We start from the raw sequence: 21702 nt of genomic DNA on the forward strand, positions 1-21702 counted from the left end.
GGCCTGAAAAACCCCTCCCCTAACCCCTGAGGCTGAAACAGAGAACCTCTCCCATTTTCCCAAGGTGATATGGAAGAATTCTCCGTACGGTGACTATATGGGGGATTTCAGAAGAAGGCTGCTCCAACTCCCCTCTCCCCCTAGCCTTACCCATCCTGAATGTCCTTCCATTCCGGAAACCGCTGAGAAGCCCTAGTAGTTGTAAATGCAGTGATAAGTTTCCTCACCTTCTCATTGTAGTAAGCAAGAGATTCCAGAAATTAGTATAATTGACCTTACACTGTATTAACTCTTCCCCTTATTCTGTTTAATAGTACCCTTACACAGGCCAGTGGCCCATGGAGGCGGGCGGTGTAAGCCTTAAAAGACTTCTTTTTTTCTAAGCGTACGCTCTCATATTAATGCCAAAACTACAATAACGGTTTCTTTTGTTTACTTGAAATTTGAAAATTCTCCACGAAATATTGTAAGAAGTGAGATTTTATATACTGTTTTATGGTTTTCCAACATAATATTTAAAGATGAATAACATAATGGCCTAAGTTTAAAATTTTAATATATTACCGTAGTAAACTGATATTTTAGGTCAACATTATATACTTTGCGTCCTTGATCTAAAGATACTTGGGATGTACATCGAAATTACCAACCCTGTAATCCGAGTTACGTAGTTAAATAGTTATTGTATTTCAAATAACAAAGTGTGTTGCAGTTAATGATGTAGGAACACGGTCATAGTAGTAGTGATATTTTTTTAATTAGTCTATAAAGTTTAACTCCACGATAAATACACGTGTAACGATAAAACTCTCCCTCAAAATTGCTTCTAACTATAATTCACATTAAAATATTCCCCGTCTACTCTATGGAAACCGTAACAAATTGCTTATCTTTCAGGAATATTAACATAAATTTATCAGGTTTATTGGGATTTTAGTGTGTTATTTCATCAAACAAAAGATTTGTTGCTCGATAGCATAATTTAGTATTCATCTCGCTAAAAGATGCTACATTTAGATGTCCAGCAAATCACGTAAAGTCTCCTTGCACTATTACAGACGTTGAATATTACATCTCAAACTGTTTCTATGATAAAATGTATTTACTTCCACAGTCAGTGACTAATAATATGCTCCGTGCACATTATTAAACATTCGACATGTCCTTCCTAAACTCGTTTCGTTGAAAGTCTGTCGATCTGTGCAACAATAGAAACATCCTTCGAGTTTTGTGCATAGGTTCCTCCTATTGGTCCAAGTATGAACTCTATCAACTTTAGGGTAAAAACGTCGAGAGGCAACGACACTGCCCTTGTAGTCATTTCGATACTGCCAGTTCAATGAAAAATTTCTTTTTGTTCTGTCGGAGCCTTCGACACTCTATTGTTTCAGTGTTTTGCTAGGTAAGGCTAGGCCTGGCTGTTTGAACGCGCTGTTAAAAATTGTTCAAACTGTTTAAATGCACTGCATCTTTTCTGTAACTTCGACCATTTCCTTATATAACTTCATTTTAGGAACTTAGAATGGCTGAAGGAATTCAAATATTTAAATGAATAAAAGGTTTCAATTCAGAGCTGTGACAACAGTTGCAGAGACTTGCATCAATACTAGTAGTCTTTTTATTCAGTTAGAACAAGAAGCCGAGAAACCACTCATTGCTCTTAATCCTAAAAGAAGGACTTTTGCGATGGTTCCGGAGATGCCATGGATGAGCCTATCTCAATCTTGTCATTTTGGAGAAGTAAAGACTCTTCGAAGCTGATTCAGCTTCTTCCAGTCAAAGCAGGCAGGATAGACCGGGGGATGCAATACTCTCTAATTTTTACGCTTTTAAAAGCCTTTAACATTAAGGGAGCCCTACCCTCTCCAAAAATCATCCTTCTCAGTAAATTAAACCTATCGTTCAACACTCACCTCAATAGCTCGACATTTCTGATTAATGAGGTACCGCTCCTGGACATCCATGGGTTGTCCAAATTTAAGTGACACATAGGTTATTGAGATACAGTACAGGTTCTACGGCAGGTAAAAACCAGCCAGAAGTGTATCCCCTGGGAAATAGCAGTTAATTACACTTCCTCTATCTAATGGATGATACATTCCCACAGTGATACTCATCTAGTGGCGTAGTGAAGGAAACAGGATTTTTTCCGGACATTTGCCATCGTTCAGTGAAACAAGAAAACCAGTAACACTACGTTTCGAGATCTGCAATCTGATCTCTTCTTCAGGTAAAGAACTAACCTAACACATAATTACAAACTAGGTTAAAATAAACAAATCTTACTAAAGCGTTGTGGCACGCCTAAGTCAGGAATCACAACCTACATGTTGTTGTCAACTTCACTAACACTAAAGACATGCACTTAATACAAAACTATACAAAACACTAATCATTAAAACTAAACTACGGAATATAGGTCACAATACGTCTTCACTCGTCTACTAACCACCTACGACTGACCAGAGGGACTAGCCAATGGCAATCGTGACGGCTGGCTAAAACAAGATGGCGGAAATACAAGGGAAGGGGAACAGGAATGGGCCCTTTCGTTATTATTGGTTCGTGCGAGATGAACTTCTTAAAACCATATTGTGACTCCGCATTGGTTTTATTACTAAATCCGATCCGTTTGATACTTTTGGTTTTCTCTTTAGTTCATTTTTTAGAATTGGCAACCAAAGCGGCCTAATCTCGACTGATGGTTGACTGATTGGTTGGTCTGCCAATTTAATGTATGTTGCCTCAATTAATTTCCTTTTGAAGAAATGTGGTTCCCGATGTATTATGTGGGCTTCATCCCAATTCATATGATGGTCTTCGGACCAACAATGGTGTGCAATTTTTGACTTTTCTGTGAAACCCTTTCTCGTGTTTACTTTGTGTTCTTTTATCCTTACGTTTAAGTGGGTCTTTTTGTCTCGCCTATGTATTCCCTATTGCAGCTACATTTTATACTGTAAACACAGTTTTTGGAATCCTGTGTGCCATTTTTTGGTTTTGTTTTTTAACGAGACTTTGTCTAAGAGTGTTGTGTGTTTTAAACGCGGTTCTAATGTTGTACTTTTCTACCTACTCTTCTTAATTTTCTCCGATAATCCCGGCACATAAGGGATTGACATAAACGCAAATTTATCACAATTCTGTTTTTCTGACTCAGGAATGATTCTGAGTCAGAAAAACAGAATTGTGATAAAATTTGCGTTTATGTCAATCCCTTATGTGCCGGGATTATCGGAGAAAATTAGAAGAGTAGGTAGAAAGTACAACATTAGAACCGCGTTTAAAACACACAACACTCTTAGACAAAGTCTCGTAAAAACAAAACCAAAAAATGGCACACAGGATTCCAAAAACTGTGTTTACAGTATAAAATGTAGCTGCAATAGGGAATACATAGGCGAGACAAAAAGACCACTAAACGTAAGGATAAAAGAACACAAAGTAAACACGAGAAAGGGTTTCACAGAAAAAGTCAAAAAATTGCACACCATTGTTGGTCCGAAGACCATCATATGAATTGGGATGAAGCCCACATAATACATCGGGAACCACATTTCTTCAAAAGGAAATTAATTGAGGCAACATACATTAAATTGGCAGACCAACCAATCAGTCCAACCATCAGTCGAGATTAGGCCGCTTTGGTTGCCAATTCTAAAAAATGAACTAAAGAGAAAACCAAAAGTATCAAACGGATCGGATATTAGTAATAAAACCAATGCGGAGTCACAATATGGTTTTAAGAAGTTCATCTCGCACGAACCAATAATAACGAAAGGGCCCATTCCTGTTCCCCTTCCCTTGTATTTCCGCCATCTTGTTTTAGCCAGCCGTCACGATTGCCATTGGCTAGTCCCTCTGGTCAGTCGTAGGTGGTTAGTAGACGAGTGAAGACGTATTTGTGACCTATATTCCGTAGTTTAGTTTTAATGATTAGTGTTTTGTATAGTTTTGTATTAAGTGCATGTCTTTAGTGTTAGTGAAGTTGACAACAACATGTAGGTTGTGATTCCTGACTTAGGCGTGCCACAACGCTTAGTAAGATTTGTTTATTTTAACCTAGTTTTGTAATTATGTGTTAGGTTAGTTCTTTACCTGAAGAAGAGATCAGATTGCAGATCTCGAAACGTAGTGTTACTGTTTTCTTGTTTCACTGAACGATGGCAAATGTCCGGAAAAAATCCTGTTTCCTTCACAATCCTTCCATCGTCAAAAATAACCTTTAAATAGTGGCGTAGGTTTAAGCGGTTCTCTTAGCAGCATATTTATGGGTTATGAAACTATGGAAGCAAATTTTAAAACCTATGATAAAGTGATCAGATAAAGATTGGATGGATGAGGGATGGACCCCTCAATTAAAATCAGCTATTGGAAATCTAATGCTGTAAAATCATTGCACCTACAACCATTAGAATACCTCATATAAATACATAAACGAGGAGATTTGAAGCTTTGAATGAACTCTTGAAATATATTGAGGTGGTATGAATTTGTTCATTGAAACATTCAGCTATTTAGCATATGATTGAGAGCAATAAAATAATCAATGGTATTAAATCTTACAATGCATTGAATTTGAATTTCAGAAGTATATGATATCATTTAACATATATTGTCCTGTGTTAGTGCAGATATTATTGGGTAGAAATCGCCTAAATTAAAATCTGTATTTAGATTTTAGAATTTGGAATTAAGATTCTTTTTCTAAATTAAGATAAAATTTGAAGTTACGTAAGAGAGCAACTGTACTACATAAGTACGAGAATTTGTTTGTTTATGGCGTAGTGAGTTCTTGTGGAATGACTGGTTGTGTTACGTTATCGATATTAGATTATAGTTCGAGAATCGATGTTTCTGCTTCTACTTGGCTAAGAAGTGTAATGACCACTATCAATTACGAGACAGGTATAAACTTATGTGCTTTAAGTAACTGAAAGTACTACTTTTAAATTGGTGCTACATTAAAGCAATTTTTATAGTGTTTATTGTTATACCCGTTATCTTGTGTAGTATGAACTTATTTGAATACTATTTTATACCTTTGTGTTATAAAAATATAGAAAATAAAATACTTCATACGATATATAGTTAATGAAATACATTTCGAAATTAAGTATTCCATAAAAATAGTTAATTATATTGCATTAGTCTAATGGTTACATTATGTAATACCATATGTTTAAGTTGTTATAATAAATGTATGTCATAGATTTCACGATATAATTCATCTGAGTACTTTTTCTAAATAAAAATTAATGTGAATAATTTTGGTTATACGTATCTGTACAATGTTAGTAAACTAACATGTTAATTACATAATTAGGCCTAACAAAGCTGTAAATTTCAGTGTATTTTAAAGAATATTTAAGGTATGTTTTCTAGATTTAAAACTGTTTAATCTTTACAGATTTATGACAAAGTACTTTTAAATTTATAAATAGTGCAATATTTTCACTTTGAGTAACTACGACATTGAAATATGTTATTAGCATATGTTAAAAAGCGTATAGCGTGGACACGTATTTCAAACTTTGTGTGTGCTAATTAACACATATTTGTTCATTTTAACTCTTCGTGAACTTTTGTAAACACAAACTTAGATTTATTTACTGAATATTCTCTTTGCTGCATGATTATACAATTTATTATCTAATTTTTATTCTGCATCAAAAACAAATGCTAGCATGAGGAGTAGGTATTTTAACTGAAGAATGGCTAAACGATGCATTAGTAGAAAATTAAATAGTGTCATAAACAAAACACTTTTCCAAGTTGGACAAATTCTGTAGTTGTGTAGAACATCCTTTCCCGTCGATTTCCTCCAGAGTTTTAGTTGTGCACCTTTACCCTTGCATCTGCACCCCATCTCTATCTCTCTCTATATCTCTATCTCTATCTGTTGGTAGTACGAGCACTTCACGGCGCATGACCAAATTACCCATAAGTCCAGAATTCGTCTCTTGACAGTCCACGATGTGGTGAAACCTTAAAGTGGAGTAGAACTCGGACTTCGGTAGTACGCAAAATTTAACTGGCAAAATATTTAATTTCGTTTTCGAAGTCTGATTTTCATGCTGATATAAAGTTTGAATGAATTAACATAAAATTTCCCTCCTTTTTATCTTGACAAATTTTCATCTTTGACCTTAAGGTGATTAGATCGTTTGTTTCTTGAGCAAGAGTCTTCAAGAGATATCTTGCTGAGACATTAAAATTGTTGTTTCATTATAGGACATAAATAACATTTCACAAACTCAACGTCGGTTCCAATATTATTTTACGTGTTTACAATAAATTGTGCTCGTTAGGCATAAAACAAATTATCACAAACAGTATGACTAATTGACAAATAAAACGTAGGTGGAGAGTTCCCAAGGCTAATTACCTTCCCGATAAAGTTCCTTGGATCTGGTTTATTAGCAGGTTTCACCAAATTGTGGATGTCCTTAGAGATGCGGGGTGATGATTGGAGTACATGTTGCAGCCAGAGTACCACGCGACCGCACGTCCCTGCCGGGTGCCCGTCTGTCCGGAAACTATCTATAGCGAGCCCGAAGATTTCCGGACGCCCAGCGAGGACTCCGGACTGGGGCTGGGTCCGGAGCTAGGTCCTGGGCCTAGGTGAGCCTTCCATCCACTTCTTTCCTTTGTCTTTTAAGTTTATATCTTGGATTTTATTCCCTCCCGGATCCTTATGTCCAACTTCTTATTCCTGAATTGAATTTTCTCCTTCTTGCCCCAATCTTGAATTTCCTCTGAATCCTTGCGGCTCAATCGAAAGAACGCTAAATTAAATGAGGTTTTTGTAAAATTCTTCCCGTTGATCTATTACGATAAAATCTGGTTTCTTCACGTATAGAATTCGTTAAAAATGAAATTTGAGCTGTACGGTACTACAGATTAGGTTCTGAATCAATGACTCCGCCTAACTCGGCCATCTTAGATAAATTTATATCATCCTGAATTTTCAACACTTTCCAAATTAATCAGTTGTTATTATCTTAAATATGCCGCGGAGTATATCTTGAGCTCATATGGGTATTTTTAAATTCAGTCATTTTACACTTATTGTTTTTAATACTAATAAAATTATGAAACTTTTTATATTTATTGACTGGTTACTATTATTAACTGTTTTGCATTATATTCATTCCATATCAAACACTTTAATTGTTATGTCGAAAGCAAAAACTTTACTGTTTTTACTTTTAAATATTCTACTTTCAAAACAATCTAATTTCATAATATGCTAGTTTATTAAATAAAATCCTGAGCATTGAGCGTCTTTCTATACCGAGTATTATTTTTATGCATTTCTCTCACAAATTTTATTTGTTATATCCAAATTTATTCTTTTTTCGGTGACTTCCCTAATATCCCCCGACCTTTCATTCAATTAACCTTATCCTTTATTTAGTGAGATAATTTTAGTACTCGTTTAAGTGTCATAGAGAAAGTAGTATAATACAATTTCGTAGTAATTTAGTAATCAATTAGACCAAATATATTAGTTTGTGACATTTTATCTTGTACATGTTTATACTTATATTAGATGTTGTAGTTAGATTACATGTAGCGTAACAATAGTAACTAATAGCAGTAGTAGCTAATAAAATATTTCTCAATTCTTAAGGATAGTATAAAGGGTAGTAAAAAAGCAAAAAGCATTGTCATTACCATAACACCAATTGATTTTTGCAATAATTAGACGTATCAAGATATATCGAGTTTTCATAGCAAGCCACGTGTGATAATAGAGGTCCAATTTTGCGTCGCATAAAAACGTAAATATTTTTGCGAAGTTGGTAGGAAATCGATTTTTAGCATAGTAATCATAACAGGAGTCCAAATTTGAGGGCACAAAATTGTTTAAAATATTAAAAAACCGATCAATTCTATCATGTTATCTGCTTTAGATTAACCAATCGGCAGACGTGTCATAGTTGTGTCTCAGTCAGCCAGGTGATCTTCATGTCATTTTTAAGCTCATTCAGACTGACGCTGAATAAATACTAATTACGTGGCCAAAGGTTTTATGTCTGTGATGAAAAATATAATTTGTTATTTTAACCCTTTCATTACCCTTCTATTTAGATTCCAAAAAAATTATACTTATGATTGATTTCTTTCTTGAGAACATTTATTTACCGATCTGACCAACACTATGTTTGGGTCTTATAAAAAACAAATTGTCTCCCTGAATTTAACCCTGGTAGGTAAAATATTTTATCTAACCATATTTCCATATTATTTTAACAATTGTATGAGAAGATCAATGCTTTTTGTCACTAATCACTGTATTATAAAAATTAAACCCAAGCCAGATTATAAACCCTGACGTGTATCTTCTCTATACAATCGGTTCTAAAATCATCTTTCTACAAATGAACTGTTTAATTTTGTATCTACGATATCAAATTTTGGTATCAGTAGAGAGATCGTACTCCCTAGATGTGACTTTTGTGGATTTTAAATATATCCGACTATTTAGGGTTCTGCTCCGCAGGCTTAAAAATCTCCAATATGAAAGAATTTTTTGAATAGTTTAAAACAGCTGATCACAAAATAACTCACGTGTTAGTTAGGCTTCTTTACAACCCACTCACCAACTCAACATTATCTGATAGGTTATAGTATTTCATTATGTACATTAAATCGACGACAAGGTAATGTAAATTCTACAGTGTTACAGGTCTCCACTTGTCTCACATAATAATTACTTTATAATGATCTAAACCGTTTAGATTATTATCTGAACTATACAATCTACCTTGCATTAATACATTAAAAGTTTGATTTAATATTAATGTTTTAAATATATAATATACAAAGGACGATTGACGAAAAACAGTTTTCGTTACACTATTTAACAATAGAATGTTAAAAATACTATTTAATATAAACCTGCATTTTATTATTATTAATTTATGAATCAAGTGAAACAAAAAAGTGAAGGCAAATATATCCTAACAGCTCATAAATTTTGTACGTAGGAAGTATTTTAAAGTTTATCTCGCCAGATGCCATGCTAGAATATTGTAATAAATTTCACATATATATTTTGTTTAATTTTTTAATTAACAGTACAATTAATAATCAGATTATTATTATTATATAAAAAGTATGCCAATTAATGCTTAAAGAGTTTATTATCTGAATGACAGGAGTGAAGATTTTACATATTTTTTGCGGAAATACGGAAGTACATGCTTATTTTTCGTAAAATTATTACACATTTTTACGAATTAAAAGCATTTTTAAAATCTAACAATGATTAATATAACAACTGAACTTAAGAAATAATAAATGGAGTAAAAATATACTAGCCGGAGATAGTCTGTACAAAATATATTTTAACTATACCATTGGCACTACATTTTGGTTTCAACAACCTATCAGGTGCATATGTATCATAAAATGTAAATTGGATAATAGTGAGTAGCTACAAAGTCTAGAGGGACATTGTACCTGAAACGAGAGGGGCTGGGCCGATCATGTTCATTTGTTTGTTGACTTGCAATTGAATTAGTACCATGAGTTCGAAAGTGCAGAAGTAAACAATTTTTCTTATGCATGTTGATAATGAGTAAGTCTTGAAAGTATTAACAGCAAAACGAGTTGACACACTTCATGTATTCGGAAGAAAGCTCATGTGACTTAGAGACATATTCATTCTGTTCTTTATAAAGTTATGCAAAATTGTTATCTACAACAACATTAACATAAATAAACACAAACTTATTATGTTAGTAAGATATATCAGTTTCGTATTATTTGATGAAATTGTGAGGAATACATCCACACTCTATCCTATCACAACGCCTGCAATTGAATCTCTCCTCTGACCAAATTACAAATAATAGTTTCTACTCTACAATCGCTAACTACAGTCGCTAGTCACTCCAGTTGTCGCAGCATGACAGTAATCCCATTTTAAGGAATGCTATCCAATGTTCTGTACTATCACTGAGCGACTGCGACTGAAGCCTTTCCTCACCTTGAATATCGAATCAGACATTTAAATCGGTTGTTAAAGAGTGTTTGAGATTATTAAGATCCATAAAAACAAATCAAATACTTTACACATAACTTGACTATGGTAGGAAAGGTTGATTCAATGCGAATGTTGAGTTTAGCTCTATTTCACCTTCCGCTTAGTTGGTGTCTGAAATTTGACACTGTGAGCATCACACAGCCAAGAACATTTTATTTCAATGCAATCAAACTTCACTCCCATCAAAATCACGTACATACATATACATTGTAACTATATAATTCTTTGATACATGTCTATTTGATAGCTTTAACTGTTTTTGTCGTAAAACTGATTGCTCCATTGTGCAAATAAAAAGGGGCAAGTTTTCCAAATTGAAGTTGGCAGTTTGACCTGCAAAGTTTCTCTCCGGTCCGTAAAAGTTAAGCTCCCTTTGCCGCTGGCTGGGAAACTGTCAATTTGTCTTCCAAACTTAATTACCAGTTTTAAACATCTCTGATTCCACTTGCCTAGTACTCATCTTCTACTTTATAATTCAACGTCTTCCTTCACACAAGTTGAAACTGAGGTAACCCTACCTCTTCTCTTAACTTTTTCAATTATGGAAATATAATCAAACGTTTTGGGAGATTTACAACTCATTTTTAAGATTTGTTTCCCTGCTTCAATCAATATCGTTTGTTGAAGTCATTTCAAGGACATATATCGTGTTGTATCATGTTTACATATATTCATACTTTCCAGGAACTAAAACCCAGTGTATAAACAAGGACAATGAACCTGGTGTCCGGCGACTATACTATACATGATATACATGTGAAACTATGGATGTTCGTACTAATGTCTTGTGAAAGAACTTGTGATCTAACTCTACATGAATACTGAAATGACGTGTATTTCAAATAGCCTATGTCCCTTGCAGAATTATCATAGGAATCATACTTCATAATTTTAATTCGCCTAATCTTTTTTAAAGGGACTAGATAAAACCAATGTGTAAGGATGTTTGTTCCCTTCATAATTTCTGCCGCAAACTAATTTGTCACTTTGGAGAGATTTTTGGAGTGGGGCTTTTATCCTTGAATTTCTTGCTTAACAAAATTGGAGTTTTAAGTCAATTGCTAAAGTACGTTCGTTTAACTTTTTCTTGGAATTACAGCTCTGTAACAAATAAACGAATTTCATTACGTTGAACCGATTTTGTAAACATATTGCCTTTTAACAACAAAAACTCCAAATGGAGTAGCAACCGTCAAGGACGTAGCCAGCGAAGGAGTTCAGGGGGTCTGGACACCCCAAATGTTCAATGCTTGCAATAAGTACACTATTATTATTTAAATAGTTAAATATTACTGTCATTTACTGATGAAAGGTCTTTCTCAACTAAGGAACGGGTTAAGAAGTTTTTAAGGAACCAATTGGGGCCTTACTCTCTGTCCACTACGGGAAAACATAAGTTGTCTGGACCCCCCAAAACCTTTTCTCTGTGGTGTTCTTGGAAACTCTTAATTTTTACTGCTTTTCACATAGAAGGGCAAGTATTTTTGTTTTTTACCCTGATTTAATAACAGTTACAATTTTCACTAAGTCATCCAGCGATTCCTTATTCATTTCAATGCTAGTGCTACTATACAGATGCCAATCGACAATACAACGTTTTATGGACAATAATGATTAGCAGCATTAATAAACTGACAAAAGTACTATATTGTGCCTATAAAAATAATAATAACCACTTTAATCTACAAAACAAATCCTGAGACAGAGTTCCATATACATAAAAAGAACAAAACATAAATTGGAACCACTGGATCAAACCAGAAAACATCTTCAATTGCCATAAAATCATTAGTACATTTCATTATGGTGAAATATTCCGCATCATTTTTTCTAATGTCAAGGCGTCATGTATACCCTACAGATATTAAAATCAGAACTCTACAAATAATACAACTGGACTGTTTAATTACCGTCCTATTCCGAACTATTCTTTAAGGATGTTGAGATTTTCTGAAGAGATTTTTATTCTTTCTGTATATTAAAAGGTACACGCCACAACACGTGTCACTGAGCGGGTTTCACTGAGGTTGCGTACAAAATGTCAAATATATAGTCTATTTCATGTTTGAGATGTCCTGGGGATAGAAACTCTTACGAAAGACACTTTTAATCCTCTTTGCAGGACAAATTTGCGGGCCCCCTGAGTGATGGCGCACAGCTAAATTCGTATCAATCGAGATACGTCATATACTTCTTGTATGTGTAGAAATCAGTCTAAGTATCATGCTAAATTTAAAATCTACAGATTAAATCCTTCTTGTGATATTTTACAAAAGTTAGTCTACTTATGTTACAGGTTTAAATCGCGTATGCTTGTACTCAGTATTTTTACAAATTTATTCAACCTGCGATATTCTTATTGCAATCATTGTTTCCGATAGGATGAACTTTAAAATTTCCTCTAGCGCTTAGCAAAACCCCATTGAGTGACATGCATCAAATTCGATGTTGCCTATCCAGAAATGAAACTTCATGCAATATATGAAGTCTATAGGTCAGTTCATTCTCAAGATAGACAGACGACATAAATAACATTTTTCCAGCCCCTCGAGTGATAGGCTTTGCTAACGCAGATTTTTACAATTGATATTGTCTTCATGGTACTCTAGATTTTGTCAATAAAAACCACGAATAACTTTGTTTATAGCACATAAAAATTCTTCACATCCCTACGGACACATAGAAAGCCCATAAATAATGATACATTTCTTTGAAAAAAGTATACTTTTTATATTAGCACAGTTCATTTTTATGAACAATCATGGCTGTGTATGTGTAAGTTTGTCAATCCATTTTTACCCTATGCCATTCGTCCTCTTCAAGGAAAACAAAATCTTATATTGCTAACCATTTTAGTTCTTAGTAGTGTTACATTTATCTTACTCCTCACCATCTTAGATACACTACAAAACTATTTATCGGAGATTAGTCTACCAATGCTTACTCGATGCCATTCGTGAAAGTATACGTATGTAATTAAACTCAACGGGAGTCCCCTATCCTTATTCATCTTGCAGACCCTCTTCAAGGGAAACAAATCTTACATTGCCATCCATTTTTATCCTGATTCTTGTTACATTTATTTATGAACAGACTCTACTTTCATTTATCAGCTACTCCTGTCTTATGATTATGCTTCAATGCGGACGGCCATATTTACCGTTTTAAATTTACCGACATGGAGATCGTTCTGGAATGGTATGTTGCCAATGTACACTTTTCTCCACATTGTGCCATATGACAGTACAGATTCTTAGCGGCAGTAGAGTGAGTGTCATAGGCATTGCCATAAATTCTTAATTAGTATATAATTACAGAAGGGAGATTAGGGCCACATGGCCCCCTTCTTATCACGGTTTAGGGCAAGAGCTTGGGCATTTGTGACAACGGTAATCTTGGCGTTCTGCTGGAAAGTAGCGATGCATTCACTGAACACGTCGCTTATACTCCATACATTTGGAAAGCTGAGGAGTTTGTACAGGTTCAACAACATGCTATCAGATGCAGTGAGGCGTCATTTCGTACAGTTACTATTACTTTCAGTATCCTACTAATTTATCCTGTTTACGATAATAACATCTGGAGAGAGGATAAAAACGAATTCAACAAATTCAAAATTAATTACCCGTGTGTCTTCAACTTGGAACGAATCGCTCACGTTTTCCCTTTTCGCGATTATGCTTTAATGTTGATTATGGAGACAGTGTAGAACATTGACTGCTACATGGTTCAAAAGATGTTGACCTTCAATGAGGCCTAATATTCTTTGTGAGAAACCCTCATTTAGGGAGATCTCAAGAGCAGGACTCAACATGGAAGCATGTTGCACTTTCCAGAAATGAGGGTTGAGTTTGGAAGAACTTCTCCTATGTCGTTTTTAATTTTAATAATGATTTCCCCTTACATTTGAAAACTTATTGATGACGCCTTTAAAGATGAACCGTTTTAAAGATTTACTTAATTGAATAACCCATGACATTGCTTTAACATCTACATATTTAGGCTTTATTAGTTTATTATATTTCTAAGTAATCGTTGGTATCAATGTATTACTTGGGTTACTATAAAATACTGTAAAGCTAAAACCCACTTGTGCATAAGTTAATTTACTTAGTTATTATAAGCAAAGGGTCATTACGGTGTCAAAGACTTCATTAACAGACAGATTAATCTTAGATGAAAGGCTAAACTTAATTTTTTTAATAGACATATTTTCTGTAGAATTAAGTGTAGTTTTACTTAATTACAAATTGTTAAATAATAAATGAATCGATTTATTTCACGATATTGTCACACATTACCTATGGAATATACAAATTTGAGTAATGTGTTCAACATTCTGGAGGTCCCAAAAATGGTTTTCGTTGGCTGAGTTTCCCAAAGTTCCACTTTTTTTTATTTAAAGGTATTCCAAACTTTACTCGGAAGACTATAGTGTCAGTGGAATAATGTATAACGTACTCTAAGTTTACTGGATTAAAGTTGTAACATTTCTAATTTTTCTTATTTTTAATGTTTAATGATCTCGAGGATATAATATTAAGGCAGTTGGATATATCTAGCGAAGTGGGAAATTACATAATTATTTTATAAGGATTAGGTCAAGCACATCTGTTTTTGTGTGAACCAAAAACATTTTCGCCTCAAATTCGTCAATAATGGACTCAGAACAAAGAACAAATAATCGGTAGTAACAATTTAAAATGTAACAAGTAGTAGAGACACTGTTACCAGAAGCAGAAAGGTGTAGTGTAGTGCAGTGTTGTGTATGACTGCAGTTTGTACACACGTGAGGTGATATGCAGAGAGCGGGACTGCCCCGTCAATCAGCGCTGGTCTCCGACCTGCCTCAACAAACGCACCTCAGACCTCGCCCTCAGCAACGATGAGGACTACGACCATGGACACCAGGTGAATCTCATTCATGGACAATATACGAGTTTACTTTTTCCAAGTATATCAGTCCCCAAGTATCGTCTCTGTGACTGTAAGACACAAGGACTTGCCAATTGATGTACTAAAACATAGCAGTGCCGAAACTCCTTTAGTTTCCGTGTTTTGTAAAAGGAGCACACAACGCGTTCTCGAAGACTTAGTGCAAAATTGTATTATTTCATAAACAGTTTAAGTTAAAGTTCTGCGAATATCCATTGCCTTTTCATTTTTATTACCGGTATATAAATTTGGACGTAAAATTACGTCACCAATATCGAAATGGCCGTTTTAAAAGACATAGTGATATTTTTATTAAAATCAGTGAGATGATACAAAACGAAGAGATAAAGGCAGAAACAAGAGGAAAATCTTAAAGTTCTACCATTTCAGTAAGATCGGCTGAAATAACAAGAAAATGTACAGTGTGAGAGCAATGCTTTTTACGCATAATCTGTAAAAATTAGGGTTTCAAATTATTTGAATCAAAATTTAATATGTCTACTTATTTAACCTATTCAACCCAAAAATATTGGAACCTTTGGGGTTTATGTACTATTTTTTCCTGTTGAGATTGATTCTAACAATTAAATTTTGAGACTCTCATAATTAAAGTTTTAAATTGAAGTAACTTTGAAACCATAGTAGATTTACATTCATTGTTAGGCTCATTCATGGTAAACTGACACGCTAAAATATAATAACATAACTAAAACTATATGTGAAAATGAGTTCTTAAGTAAAGACAAAAACAGTAAACCAAGCATTTTTAAGGCATAATTTTACGAAGTTGTATGTATTGTAACTCTCAAACTAAAAACTACTCATAACGTCACAAGAATCATCCATGTACAAAATATATAATATAAAAATTACTAAATGTTTTATATATTTACTCATGTTTACTATATCTCTCGGAACATCAGTTTTTATCACATCATAATCTCGATCTAGATTTTTCATACACATAGGACTATTTGAACACTTAGGCTATAGTTACTTGATAATAAAATTGTTTGGAACTTTTTCGTAACCCAGACAACCCTGATTTTTCCTAAATACTCTAATCAAAAGTCTTCCTAAGTTGCAAATTTCCTATTAAATTCCCTTACGGAATAGTTTAGAAGTGCCTTCACGCGTCGAATACAGTATGGCTACTGTTGCATCAATTTGTGAACAGAAATTTACAGGCTTTTAGGATCCAGAGACTGGAACGTACGAGTATGTAGGCTAATGACCCATATTTTGGTATCCAATTAGGTAGCTGTATTATAATAATAAGTTTCCTTATTAAAATGTTGCAGTATTTTACATTAGTTACCAATAAGGCAATCAAAATACTCCAACTTGTAGTAAGTGTTTGTACTGTTATAAATTAATAACTAACAAATACAATATTGTTTTCAAAATAATGTTAATACAAACGATAAAAATAATCTAGTGTAAACTAAAAATTAAATTTTCACACTTAGTAAGTTAATAAAGTAGAAGCTTTAATATTTTAGTGTAATATCTATTTCAAAACGATGAAGTACAACACGTAAAGTGGCATTGCTACAAATATGTTACAAGCGATTTTCAATAAATGATAATGACATATTTTGGTATTAAACACTCACATGTAGTAATGAGTAAGTTTTTTACAATCTTATTTACAATTTTGTTTATGAAAAGAAGTTTAAAATGAAAAATGGTATGAGTTTATATAATATGTTTAATTCACAGTATTCACTTTGTAATAATCATTAATAAAATAGGGTTTTTATTACTTACTTGTTGCTTTATGTTAAATAAATGTTATAAATACTTTTAAATTTTATATCGTTATTAGTTCATTGTAGTTTTATGATAATCTTCGTATTAAAATATAAATACTTATTGTAAAACACGACAGTAACTATATTTAAAATATTTTAAGAGTACTTGTTTTATTAAAATCTTGCGTAACATGTTTAAAAACCTGTATTAAAGCGGCTAATCATTGTATAAACCCTTATGTGACAGTTCTTGAGCTATTGAGATTAATTACGCTTTGTTTCAAAATAATTAAAGATTTCGTTCACATTAAAGTACGGTACCAATTAGAGCAGAAGAGAAAATTAAAACTTAACCAATCCAAAATACAAATAATTTGTAAAGAACTTTATAATAACTGCAGTAAATCAAATTAGATTTAGTACAACTTAAAGAAAAGTACAGTAGGTGCAATTGTGAGATGCAAATTTTTTTTTAAATAAACTAATGTTCTAAAAAATAGTCAACAAATAAAATTTACAGTATTTTGCAAAGGAACAACGTGGAATATTTCAAATGAATATGTATGCTACTTTTAGTGCCTTATAAATGAATCGTAGTTGTAGTTTTAAGAGTTGTATGCTTCTATTATGTGCATGTCGATGTTAGATGTGGTAGTTTAGCGTGCTCATTTGCTGTCTATTACCTATCAATTTAGTTATAAAAAGTTAGCTATAAAATAAACATGCAAACGAAAATTATATTCGTACAGTAAAGTAAAATTTTAAAACCGCAATAACATTTTTCATTTACAGCTTAATATTAAATTATGAGCTTAGCACATTGAAAAAATAAATTTAAAATTTCAGTAAAACCACGAGAGAGTGAGAGAGTAAGAGGGGGGTAAGGGGTGAGAGAGGGAGAGATTGTGACGAGGGGGTTATAAGAGGCCCTATGCAAATAATGAAATCTTTCTAACTTTAGAAATACGATCTTTAAATCTTTAATTAAATATGATTAAAATAAAATTTCGAGTTTATTGTACTCATGATTTGTCCACAAATTCACTGAACACTAACACCAGAGCCTAAATCTAATCACTATTCAAAACTTTATGCATATGTTTTCCACACACACACACACACACACACACGCACACACACACGCGCGCGCGCACACACACACACACACACACATATACACACACACACACACACACACACACACACACACACACACACACACACACACACACACACACACACACACACACACACACACACACACACACACACACACATACACATATATATCATATATATATAATATAACAAACATCCCAAAAGTTGAAACTTGGTACAAAAATGGATGTTTTTATCTCGAAAATAACTTCTCATGGAGTTTTTTTAAATATCCAGCAAAGCATCTGTAGAATACATGTCACCTTAGTCATTGTTCATAAGATGATGCTGAAATTAACCTCTTTGAAGTGAAGCAATCGCAAAACCAATTAGAGATTCTAGTATTTGGGGAAGGACTAATATCATGTCGTGGAGAAAAAAGATCCTCAATTATAGCAATTTCTCTCAAAATTGAAGCTATTAAACACTCAAAACTTGACTTTCCCCTTGAAAGTATAAATTTGTATATTAAATACAATGTAATGAGTCAAATAAGCAAACAGAAGTTTTTTAATTTAGCCTTCAACCCAATTTATACATTTGAATTTGGTAGTAACGTGCAAAATAGCAACATTATAAAACAATATATGTTTATATGTCGCTTCTAAAACATCTAAACTTTATTGTGGAAAGGAAATCGAAATGATATTTGAAGTTTAAATATCTTCGATGACAAGAGGGACTTAATTAGAAGGTCACATATATTCTAAAGCAAGACAGGGGCAATCTTTCTACATCCGTCATTTTTTCTTGTGTTAGGAGCCTTCTACGATAATGTTTCAAGATCCTACTTTACATTTATCATAACTAATATGTCTATTTAACAAACTATATAGGTTATTGGCATAAGACCAATTTATTAAGCAAATTCTTTTCAGATTACCTATAATTGCAGCTGATTCTGTATGAAGATGAAATTGATGAAGCAAATCATCTGTAGAGCTGATGGACAAAGTCTACTAGTCTTAGAAAATGCAATATTAAGGGCCCGGAGAGCATTCTTGTAATCATGTCTTTCCATCCCTATGTGTGATAACTCTTGATGGAAAAGTTCAAGAGTCTTGAAACTTGGTAAATGGTTTCCTCCAATCCCAAAAAAGAGAGGCATTGATTTTGAAGTCAAAAGATCAAAGGACAGTCAGTGTGTTTGTCTGACTCTCCGTTTGTGCGCCACCTCTTTCGTTACGTTTTTTTTTCGGATTCTTCGAATTTCCATCGTATGAGTTTAGTAAGATTCGGTCTCACGCCATGAATGTTCATTCATATCGTTACTACTTATTGGGGAGGCTTTGTGAATTTCAGCAAGTGAGGTAATACACATGAGGGTATAAGTAGCTCGAACGGCTATTGCGTAAGTCTTTTTTGGTATCGTGAATACTAATGTCAAAAAATATCTGACCCTTTTTTTATAACCTTTTTGTCCTGAGTATTATTTCAAGATACAGTAAACTTTAGGCTTGCCCATTATTAGCTAATTCCACAGCCTAATTCGACTTATATGGTAGATCGTATCAGTACATGGACTAATATCTTCAGGTTCGTGCTTTCTCTATGTGAGTTCTCAGCATAGATTATATTTTCATAGAGTCATTTTCAAATAGGCTGTGTACTAAACTACGTAGTGTATACAATATGTAAGGTTATTGTTATTATGAAATTTATATTTTGTGTTGCAGAGTTTCACAATTATAGGTATTGAGTGCTCAGACAACCAAAAATACCTCAAAACTACTCGACGTATTTTTCCCCTGTATTTGGCTTCATCTAGCAAGAAGCATCTATGAGACCAAAATAAATGACTGATGCAAGAACCAATAACTAATTGTATTATTTATTGGCATAGCTATGGTATCGCGTTAAGCTAAAACATAAACGAAGATGCAATCACTTATATTTAAATAAATTCGTCAAAATAATAAGCAACCCAACAAACTGCTGATTCAACAAGTATACAAATGCTGTAGATGGAGCTTATATTGGTCACTGTTAAATTACATTAAAAACATAAAACCAATATTTAATACATTTTATTGTTTTGTGAGGCCTTTCGATATCCAAGATATCTTCAATCTTTTGTGATGTGTCTGAAGAAGATATATTGGATATCGAAAGGCCTCACAAAACAATAAAATGTATTAAATATTGGTTTTATGTTTTTAATATAATTTAAGTATACAAATATTCAAATATAGTTATAAAAAGTAAAGTAAAGATAATTTATTTTACCAGGCGAAGTTAGGGCTAAGTATCCCTCTCTAACACTTAACCTGAGACCAACGGCTTACAGGTGACTTCCAAACCACCACCAATGGCCACGCAGGCGAGCTGCTTGTAAGAACAGGATCGCTCAGCGGTCACCCAAGCAGTAGCCACACTCGGCGTTGCTTCATCTGGTTATCTTGCGATAACCGTTGAACCCTCTACACTATGCCATTGATCAGCAGATAAACAGATATAAGTGAAAAACAACAGTTACAAAGAATCTAATCAGGCCGAATTATTTTATGTGAATTAAAATAGCATTGCCTTAGGGTAATATTTTATTCACTTAGGCCAAGAAGGTGAGAAACCTCTTATTGAAGTTGGTTTAAAAGAACTTTTGCATTGTTTTTAGGTGATGGGACATTCGCAATGGGAATAGGGATCCTAGAGTGATAGCGGGCGCTCTGAGAGTCATAGGGAATCTGTCGAAGTATTGAACAAACATTAAATAATTACTGAATAGCCTACTTTTAATTTATACTCAATACTCAAAAATGTTTTTACGACTGGGGAATTCGGGAGCTCCTTTGTTCATTTGTCTAACTTTAAGGAACATTTACAAAAAATCTGAAAAACATAGCAAAACTTTTTGTTTGTTTGGATGTGAACACCTTTCTACACATTTTAACACAATATTTTTTATCTGTTTTGCATTTTTGGTAATTTTTTAGAAAATATGCTATAAAAATTTCATAATATTTCGTCTGGAAAAAATTTGATTGAAATGGTCGTTTTCCCTATGTTAATATGTACAGAATAAAGCACTATACAAATTTAAAAAAATATTATTCTATAATGTATAGTTTTAAAAATAATGTAGCCTACCTTATTATACAATAAAAAATCAATTTTCGGAAAAAAATAATTTTAATCATAACAAGCAGTAACCATAGAAACCAAATTCACTTTAGTGCATTCCTGCCCCATATGAAGGATTCTCAGGGTCCTCTTCTGCTTTATAATCATCCTTTAGCCCCTTACGTGCCAAAGTGGTGTGTTGTCGACACTTTTTTTCTATTCCATTGCCTGATTTGTTCGCTTTTTGGATGCATTCAATATCCATGTCTTGAAGCACTTTTACACCTTATCCCAGGTGTAGGCCTAATCCCCAGCTTAGCAAAAACTTCACATCTGGCTATATTTGTTTTATTGAAGACAGCAACAGCATCATATGCCCCCAATTCCAACGTTGTCAGCTAAACAAAAGTGCTATTGGATATACGTGCCCAAATCACGTTGTTGAGCGATTCATATTGGTTTTGTGTACCCCCATAGAAACACTTTTTTAGCAGTTCGGCGTTTGACAAATCCTTTAAACATGGGCTTAATTTGCTCCACAACAACAGCTGGTGAAGGTGGAAGTGATCTTTGTGACAGTATTTTACCTTATTTTGAACGGCTTTCTGGTACTTGCACCAATTTATCTTCATCTGTGCAGCACAGCCCGTGCAGTACAGCTTTGACAAAACAAACTCATTTTTTTAACTAGAAGGAGTTTCATGAAAATAGTCTTAAATTAACGCCAATTAAATGCAG

At 33.5% G+C, this 21702-nt stretch overlaps 1 protein-coding gene across 4 annotated transcripts in view; it reads left to right on the forward strand.

Moving 5' to 3' along the window:
• Nucleotides 1-21702, forward strand: part of LOC124364673 (whirlin) — a 322655-nt gene that overhangs the window by 201178 nt on the left and 99775 nt on the right. For all 4 annotated transcript variants that reach the window (XM_046820333.1, XM_046820334.1, XM_046820335.1 and 1 more), the window contains exons 7-8: nt 6488-6624; nt 14836-14968. In XM_046820333.1, coding sequence (XP_046676289.1) covers nt 6488-6624; nt 14836-14968 — 270 coding nt within the window. The remainder of the gene's footprint in view (nt 1-6487; nt 6625-14835; nt 14969-21702) is intronic.

This window comes from Homalodisca vitripennis, chromosome 6, assembly GCF_021130785.1.
Source record: "Homalodisca vitripennis isolate AUS2020 chromosome 6, UT_GWSS_2.1, whole genome shotgun sequence".
NCBI classification, from domain to species: domain Eukaryota; kingdom Metazoa; phylum Arthropoda; class Insecta; order Hemiptera; family Cicadellidae; genus Homalodisca; species Homalodisca vitripennis.